At 46.8% G+C, this 9,646-nt stretch overlaps 1 protein-coding gene across 1 annotated transcript; it reads right to left on the reverse strand.

Annotated features, from left to right (window-relative positions):
- Positions 1-3,742: 3,742 nt before the first annotated feature.
- On the reverse strand, positions 3,743-8,593 carry Thrsp (thyroid hormone responsive). The gene is made up of 2 exons (XM_034512815.2): positions 8,000-8,593; positions 3,743-4,366 (listed from the first exon to the last, which is right to left on the reverse strand). The coding sequence occupies exon 1, from the start codon at positions 8,469-8,471 to the stop codon at positions 8,019-8,021; it is 453 nt and encodes a 150-aa protein (XP_034368706.1). The 5' UTR covers positions 8,472-8,593; the 3' UTR covers positions 3,743-4,366; positions 8,000-8,018.
- Between the last annotated feature and the right edge of the window lie 1,053 nt (positions 8,594-9,646).

A 9,646-nucleotide genomic window follows, 5' to 3' on the forward strand; every position in this document is an offset into this window, starting at 1 on the left:
GTCCTCTGTTCCTTTCCTGTTTCTGTTTATTTTAATTGTGTGTGTATACATAGGCGTGTGCATGTATGCAGGCTTGTGCAGATTTGTATACTAGAGTATCCAAGGAAGCCAGAAAAGAGTATCAGATGCCTTGAAAATGGAGTTTATTGGTGGGTGTGAGCTGCCCTGTGTGTGCTTGGGACTGAATCCCTGTCCTTGTAAGAGTGTGCTGTGAGGTAGTAGACATGCCACCAGACAGAAGAACTTGTAAGGTTGAAGCAAATTCAGGACCCTGGTAATACTCATCACTGAGAACAGCAGGAGCTCAAACTAGCTCCCAACCAGGTCCCTGTCCTGGAGCATGTGACCACGACACCCTACTAAGAGGACCATGACAACTGGTAATGCAGCATACAGTGTAGAGTTCTCCATGCTAATGAGGTATCTAGCTAGGCCTCGAGTGTTTAGCCAATGAGCTTCTCTTCCTGGGCATCCCTTCCTGCAAAAGGTATTTAATCTCTAGTCCAACCTGAATAAGGTGTATGCATCCTCATCGCTACGAGTAAAGCAGTCTGGACAAGCAAGAACTGTTAGGGACTGATGGAGTAGGTAGGTGGGTAGCAGGGTTGCCTTTGCTGTTCCCAACTCTTGAGATCCCCAACAGCATCTGGACACACAGGAGTTTGAGAATCACAAACTTCCACCTCGGCCCCTGCCGTTTCCTACCAGGAGAAACATGGGCTGAGACCCCTATCTTAGACTGCATTTCACCTCCCCTGAGCAGTGTATTGGTGACCCAGCAGTGAGGAAGAAACACACTCTAGTGCCCCTGTGATTTGCCTTCCTGATCAGTGGATAGGCAGCATTCCACCAGCCCAGCAGGGAGGCAGAAACTCAGACCCACAGTATACACCCTTTTTAAAATTTATTTTATGTATGTGAATGCTATATCTTCATGTATACCTGATTACAAAAGAGGACATCAGATCACATTATCGATGGTTGTGAGCTACCATGTGGTTGCTGGAAATTGAACTCAGGTCCTCTGGAAGAGCAACAAGTGCTTTTAACCACTGAGCCATCTCTCCAACAAGGCTCCTTTTAAAAAATTATTTTTATATATTTAGCTGAGTGTGGTGGCATACACACCTTTAGTCCTAGCACTGGGAAGGCACAGGCAGGTGGATCTCAGTGAGTTTTTCCACCAGCCTGGTCTACATAGTAAGCTCCAGGCAAGCCAAGGTTATATAGTGAGGCCCCATTTCAAAAAAAAACAAAACAAAACTGATTGATTAGTTCATTGGAGCTAGGTCTCCTGTAACCTGGGTGGTCTTGAACTCCTGATCCTCATGCCTCCATCTAAGTTTGGAGGTTTCAGCTGTATACTACTGTACTCAGTTTGAGACAAAATTTTGCTCTGTAGCTCAGGCTGGCCTCAAGCCAGCAATTCTACGTCAGCCTCCCAAATGCTAGAATTATAGGTATGTGCCAGCACTAAACCTGACTTCTGAATGCTTGGGGGTTTTGTTTATTTTTTAATTTTTATTTTTCTTTTCTCATACAATACTTCCTGACCACAGCTTTCATTCCCGCAGTTACCCCCAACCTCTCTCCCCTAGATCCACCCGCCCCTGTCTGCCCCCAGAGAAGAGCAGGCCTCCTAGGCACGTCACTGGAGAAGTCACAATAATAGACCAGGCACAAACCCTCGCATCAAGGCTGAACAAAGCAACCCAGGAGGAGGAAAATGATCTGAAAAGCAGGCAAAAAAGAGTCAGAGACACCCTCACTCCCACCACTAGGAGTCACCCGAAACAATAAGCAGCAACCACAGTATGCAAGCAGAGGACCTAGCACAGACCCATACATTCAGTCTCTGTGAGCCCCTACAAGCCCTGCTTAGTTGATTCTGTCAGCCATATTCTCCCAGTGTCCTTGACCCCTCTGGCTCCCACAGTTCCTCTCCTCCCTCTTTGAATTATTTAAAAAACAAAGACAAAAAAACAAAAAAAAACCTGGTTCACTACCAAAAAAACAATCATTTTAGCCAGGTATGGTACTATACACCTTTAGTCCGTGTGTTTGTGTGTGTGTGTGTGTGTGTGTGTGTGTGTGTGGTCATGAGCTCCCTTGCTCATTCCATGCCATGTGTGGTCCTCAGAGGACATTTTGTGAAGTCAATTTTCTCCTTCCATTGACTCATGTCCTCAGGCTTGTTGCCTTTACCCACAGAATCACCTCCTTGACCCCTTACTCCCCCATTTTTAAGACATTTGAAAGATGTAAAGTATTTTACAGTGTGTGTGTGTGTGTGTGTGTGTGTGTGTGTGTGTGTGTGTGTGTGAAGGTCAGAAAAGAACTTGCAGGAATCCATTTACCTATTATGTGGGTCCTAGGGATCAAACTCAGATTTCCAAACTTGAGAGCAAATTCCTTTAACCCCCCCAGCTATCTGATAAGCCCATTTGGAAGGTTTTTTTAAAAACTTATTATTTTACTGTATGTATTTGCTTGTTTTGTCTGCATGTGTCTGTGCACTTAGTAGGTGCCTTCATCAGCCAGGAAAGGGTCCTGGATCTCCATCAACCGTAGTTACAGACAATTGTGAACCGCCATGTGGGTGCTGGGAACTGAACCCAAGTTCTGTGGAACCGCAGCCAGTGCTCTCAAGGGCTAAGCAGACTCTAGTGTCCTCCCTCCACTTGAAATATTTTTAACTTAGAGGCTTTGGATATAGTTCAGTAGTTTTCTAGCAGTTAGAAGGTCGTTGTTCCATTCTTAGCAATACAAAAAATAAAATGTAGGCAGATTGATTGGCCTTACTGCAGATAAAGTTGGGGGTGGGGATTGTTTTTCATGAGGCAGTCTCTAGTCCAGCATGGTTTTGAACTCAGTAAGTAGTCAAAGATAACCTTAAATTTCTGCCCCTCCTGCCTCTACCTTCCCAGTGCTGGGGTTATGGGTATGCTATTGTGGTGATTTGAATATGCTTGGCCCAGGGAGTGGCACAATTAGTAAGTGTGGCCTTGTAGGAAGTGTCATTGTGAGGGTGGGCAATGAGGTCTTCTTCTTAGTTGCTTGGATTTGCTCCTGCTTTCGATTTGCTTAGCTGCCTGGGACAACATTGATATCTGAGGGCTGTGCGGAGCTGGCCCTGCCCCTCACCTAGGCAGTATGGGAGAGCTGGCCCCCATGGCAGGAGTGCTGTCTCCGCCCCTCGCCAGCTGAAGCACTTGGGAGCACGGGCAGCACAGTAGAGCTGACCCTGATGTTATAAGTGTGGGAGAGCTGGCCCTGATGGAGACATTGTGGGAGAGCTGTCAAGCTAACCAACTCTGCTACCACCCAGGCCCAGATCTGGGCTTTGAGCTGGCCTACCCCAACATCTACCCCATCTATGAACTGCTGGAGTGGGTGAAGGGGCTGGTCCTGCAGAACCAAAGCTCCAAGGCCTCCACAACACAAGGCATTGACAGAATATCTGAGAGGAGTCCCAGTGAGGATCCAGTATTGATGGTGTAGCAGAAGCCGGAGGCTGAGAACCAGAGCAATGACTCACGGCAATGAACATTTGGGCAGAAGGGTGTACTGTGTAGCACACCACAACTTCTGCAGAGATTCTGTTTGTTTTCTTTTGTGGGAGAGGTTGCAAGGGTGGAAGGCAGATATGAGGGACAGGGAAACAAGTGGGATTGGGGGGCATGATGTGAAGTTCATGAAGAATCAATAAAAAGTTTTAAAAAAAGGAAAAAGACCAGCATGCCATGGTTGTTTTTTTTTTTTTATTGCTACTGTAATAGTTAGGTTCACAGTTCACTTGTGCTCAGCCTCATCAGATCCAACAAGGTGAGTAGCTCATCCCACACGCTCCACTACCTCAACTTTTTCCCTAGGGGAGGGGTTAAAGCAAGAGCTACATACAGCGTGCACGCCAGGGAAGATAAGAGAAACACCAACTGTTCAGATGTCGGCACCTGCCAGGTGCTTTGATTCCGTGTTTCGTTTACTAACCTTGTGAGGTAGATACAGCATCCCTGCTTTATACATGAAAGACTAACTGTGACAGCAGGCACTAAATGACAGACACCCCAGAGGTGGGATGTGAACGCTGACCACTTGCTGATACCTTTGCTTTCTACTGATCCTTGCTGCCTTGTCAACCTCAAACTGCTAAGACACTGAAGAGAAATTGGGAATCGCAACAGACATCTTAAAGGTGAGCCTGCAACCAAGTCCACAGATGTGCTCAGGGGGGAGTGAGGGAGGTGGGGAAGCACCCAGAGACAGAAGCCACCTTCCAGTCCACCTGGGTCCAGGCCTTCCAGATCTCCGGGCTGATGTACCACTGGGTCCTCATCAGTCAGCCTTCTCTCTCGTGTAAAGTGATCTGTAGAATATAGAAATGTTTTAGAAGCCAAATATCTATCATTTCAAACAGCCACTATCCTATGCCCACTGAAATAGAGTAAGACAAAAGAAAAAAAAAAATGCTGATGTTGTTGTTTGAAAGCTGGTAGCACTTCAAGCCTGAGGCATAAAAACTGGTTCTCAACCTTCCTGGTGGTGTGACCCTTTAACACAGCTCCTCATGGTGACCCACAACCATAAAGTTATTTGTTGCTATTTCATAGCTGTGATTTTGCTACTGTTATGAATTGTAAATGTCTGTGTTTTGTAGTGGTCTTAGGCCTGTGTGACCTTGTGAAAGGGTCAAGTGACCCCCAGGTTGAGAACCACTGCATCAAAGGCCATAAGCGCTGGGACTAGTTGTCTTTTCTCCTCCGCACCCTATTAAGAGATGCTAGGAAGCTGAAGGGTGAGAGGCCTACAATGACAGAAAGAGTGACAGCGGAGCTGAGAGGACAGCCCAGACTTCTGAATTTCTGCTGTGCCCGACATACTGCCCTCCCTCCATGACTGGTCAAGAAGGGCTGATCTGATTAGTCAGAGAATGTGGTTTCCACCATGTCTGCTCTCCATACTTACTATGTCCACCACAGGCTGCAGGCTTTATTGCTCTAAGGCGCAGGAAATCAACCAGTAGAGAAGGAATGAATGAGATTCAAGCTTGGGCAAGTAATTTGGGGGCTCATCTTTCTTCTTAGTGTTCCAGGATTTTTTGTTTGTTTGGTTGGTTGGTTTGGGTTGGGTTTTGGGATAGGGACTTGCATAGCACAGACTGACCTCAAGCATGCTGTGTAGCTAGGGTGTCCCTGAACTTCTAATCTTCCTGCCTCTACCTCCCAAGTCCTGGAATCATAGGCATGAACCACCATGCCTAGCAAGTCTTCAACTTCTTTCTATAAAAAAAAAATGTAATAAAATAAAACTGTGGCCTGGCAAATGGCTTAGCAGCTAAGAACACTTGAGGCACAACCCTAGGTGGCCTGACCTTGATCTCTGGAACAGTGAGTGGAAAGAGAGACCCAGCCTGGTCAAATTCAAGGAGATCCTTTGGAAGGTAGCCCAGGAACCCTCAAGGGGAGAGGGAAACGGGGCTGAGGGTGACAGTTCAGGGTTGAGGTGGAGAAGAGAGAAGAGCGAGGGAAGCACTTGGCACAGAACTTGTGTAGTCTCTGTGAGGGAAAGGAGGTGTGTTTATTCCCGTCTGTCCAAAGTGGGAAAGAATGAGTGGGACAGAAAGAAACCTCAGCTCAAAGCTCAAAACAAGAAGTCTTGCTTCTTGTTTGCTTGCTGTTGGGGTTTTTGAGGCTGACCTGGAACTACCAATCTTCCTACCTCTGCCTGGGAGTGCTGGAGTGCACCGTGTCTCTCTCACATGGCTTTTGTCCCTTTACTAACTATGTGACTTCAGATGAGTCACTCAATTAACTCTAATTTCCTTGCTAGTAAATAGAGGTTACAATTCTTTTACATTGGGGTGGGGGTGGGGGGGGCAACGCACAGGCCACAGTGCACATGTGGAGGACTGAGGACAGCTCGCAGAAGTCAATTTTCTCTCTCCCATGTGAGTCCCAGGGATCAATATCAGGTTGACAGACTTGGTGACAGGTGCTTTTACCAGCCGAGCCATCTCACCCACCCTGGAGGTACAAATCTAGTCTCTCAGTCCGATGCAGAGAGGTCCATAACTGATGCCAGTTTATAATAAAATGGGGCTGGCAGGTGGCCCATGGTCAAGACCAGCCGACCCTATTATCTGACTTCTCCCAATCCCCGCCTAGGAGGGACCTATGGCCCAGGCCCTTCTCCTGCATGCCACTCTATATCATGACCTGTTTGCTTCCTGTTCATCCTCATTTCACAATCGCAGCCTCTATGCACAGGCACATAGGCCCAGGAATTCCCAACAGGCATGATTCCACACCCTCATGTGACTGCAATAATTCAAATTCAAATATCAAAATAGTTACTGTTTGTCCGGTTGCATCCTAGGAAGGGTGGTGGAGCACCCCTGTCAGTTTCAGAAGCACTGTGAGCCTCACCTACATGCCCCTATGTGATAACATGTGATAACATGCCCTGTGTTATGAGACAGCATGGGCACAAACACACAGAATTCACAGTGCACATCTACACAAATATATCTCCCTTGGTAAGGTTCTTCACTTGCAAAACAAAGCAACCAACCTCACCTTTGCCAGTCAGGCGCAGTGACAGCTGCAATTCCAGAATTTGGGAGACATGCAGGAGTCTCCCAACTTTGAGAGCAACCTAGACATTTAGTAAAACCCTGTCTCCAGGCGGGCGGTGGTGGCGCATGCCTTTAATCCCAGCACTTGGGAGGCAGAGGCAGGCAGATTTCTGAGTTCGAGGCCAGCCTGGTCTACAGAGTGAGTTCCAGGACAGCCAAGGCTATACAGAGAAACCCTGTCTCGAAAAACCAAAAAAAAAAAAAAAAGTAAAACCCTGTCTCCAAAACATAAATAATCAAAATCTAAAAAGACCTTCATCTTTGTGGGTTTACGCAGAACTTTTACAGCAACTGGGACCATGGTCTCACTTAGAGCGCCCAGGAGGTCGATGGCAGCAGAGGCCTGAGGGTTTGGGGATGGTGTAAGCCCTGGAGTTACAGAGAGTATGTGTCTCAACTCCGGGGAAAGTCCATAGCTATAATCAGATTTTATCTATCTATCTATCTATCTATCTATCTATCTATCTAAAATCTGACACTCTGGAAACTGAGGCAGGAGAATCTCTAAGTTTCCAGACCTGCTAGGGCTTTACAGAGAGACCCTGTCTCAAAAAAAAAAAATAATAAAAATAAAAAAAGGAAGATGAGGAAGAGTAGTTGTGACTGACTCTGGGACGGTGAGATGGCTCAGCAGGTGGAGGTCACCTTCCCAAGCCTGGTGATCTGAGTTTCATCCCTAGAACCCACGTTAAAGGTGTAAAGAGAGAACCGACTCCACAAAGTTGTCCTCTGACCTCTGCACACACACCAGAGCACACGCCATGCACACACATCCAGTAATAATAACTTTAGAAAAAGGCTGGCCAGATGAAAATGCCTGCCACCAAGTCTGATGATCAAAGTTCAATCCCTCAAACCCAAACCCACATGTTGTCTGTCCTCTGACCTCCACATGTATGCCTTGGCACATACGTGCACTCCTACCCCAAACACACATACACTATATATATATATATATATATATATATATATATATATATATATATATTTAAATATATATTTAAATATATATTTAAAGTTTTTTTTAAAGTTGCCCTTGAGAATAGACTCATTCAAGTAAATATACAGTCATATATTTACTAATAAATGCACATCATATGCACGTGTGCACACGTGGGCACACACTCAGAAGGGATGTGCTCAGAGGCTACAGTTCTGTTCCCTGTAGGAGTTCACAGTCATTGCTTATCAATACTGCATGAGAAGACTGGGAAGGCAGGCTCAGTTCTGGGCCTTCCCAAGTGATAGTCCCAATACCCTGATGTGAGAGCTTACTTGGCCTCCTTCTACCAAGCTAAGCCACCATCATCTCCTCCCTCGGAACGTCCTTCATGGAGTATAACCCACCAGCGCGGCCACTATTACCTTCTGTGCAGTCGAAGACCTACATGACCTGCCCCGTCATTTCCTGGTATTTCCGTGTCACCTCCTGTGCTTTCCGGGTCAGGTGTGTAAGGATGTGATGGAGGCTGGAGAAGTGCAGGTGGAATTGGGCTTCTAAGTCCAGCTCCTCCGAGATCCTGTCCTCTTCGGCCTCCTCGGTTTCGGCAGCTTCATTCTCAGCCTCACTGGCTTCGCTGCCAGCCACCTTGGCCTGCCATTCCTCCCTTGGCAGCAGCCCGTGGTCTACCTCTACACAGATACTCTTGAGCATGGTGAAGTAGGTGTAAAGATCAGGGGCTCCGTCCTGGACCGAGCCCCCATGCCCACTCAGCTGCACATCCCTCAGAAGGCTGGGGATCATCACCACCTGCTCCATGTTCCGCACCACAGCCGAGTATCGATCCATGACAGTCAGCAGGCAGTTCTTGGGGTAGCGTTTCGTTAGCACTTGCATGGCTGCTTCCTTTCTCCGAGGCCAGCAGACTGCCCCAGCCCTATTTCTAGGCTTTTGAGCAGACAGCAGATTGACAGGATGCCAAAGCCCAGCCACTGGATCAACACAGCCCTGTTTTGAGCCAATCCCAGCGTTTAGTCCCCAGTGTCTGTATCAGGTGATCCATCTACACAGGGACAAACCTGCCAGGCTTCTGCTTGTCATTTCAGGTCTGCATGACTGCCTCAGCGGGAAGCCAACTCTTCCTTCCTTCAGCAGCTCACCCAGCCAGTTAGAGGGAAGCTAGCTGTGTTCCCTTGGCACCCAGTACACTTGACTGCAGGCAATCAATAGTTCTTTTAGGTTACCTGAAGTCAAGTTACCTCTTTGCTGCCTGCTCCCCTCCTAGCACACAGCTCATTCCCTCAGTCTGGGTACCTAGCTGTGCAGTGAACAGAGGAACAGTATCCTGAACTGGAACAGCTCTGGACAGGACAAAGAGTCCCAAAGCCAAGGCCGGAAGTCCAGTCGTAACGGGTATTGTCATGCTCAAGTCCCAACAGTTCTTTTTGCAGGAGTACTTTTCCATCAAGCAGTCTGTAAACAGAACTGTTGGCAGGATACGTTAGCCCAGGATAACCTGTAACAGTCAGTAAAGACTTAGCATCAAATTGTTTCCTAAATTGATTTGGAAAACAGCATTCAAAATTGACTATTCAAAATAGATACGTTAAATTACAGACCCTTCCAGCTGTGATGGCTCACGCCTGTGATGCCAACATACTCAGGAGGTTGAGGCAGTGGGATTACCACCATTTGGAGGCCAACCTGATCTTCATAATGAGTTCCAGGCCAGCCTAGGCTACAAAGTAAAATCTTGTCTCAGAGAAAACAAAAACTAAAACCAAAATCAATTAAGGGGCCAGAAGATGTAGTTCAGTGGTAGGATTCACAACATGCAGGGGGATCTGTTTTTGATCTCATCACAATACATACATACATACATACATACATACACATACAATTAAGTAAATGAGGTTTTCAATTGGTTGGTTGGTTTTTAAATATTTTATTTTGTATGTGTGAGTGTTTTACCTGTATATATGTCTGTGTGCCTTGGTGCCTGCAGAGATCAGGAAAGGGAAAGTGAATTTACAGATGTTTCAAGACACCATGCGGATGCTGATAACTGAACC

The sequence above is a fragment of the Arvicanthis niloticus genome, chromosome 1, assembly GCF_011762505.2.
Source record: "Arvicanthis niloticus isolate mArvNil1 chromosome 1, mArvNil1.pat.X, whole genome shotgun sequence".
Taxonomy (NCBI): Eukaryota; Metazoa; Chordata; class Mammalia; order Rodentia; family Muridae; genus Arvicanthis; species Arvicanthis niloticus.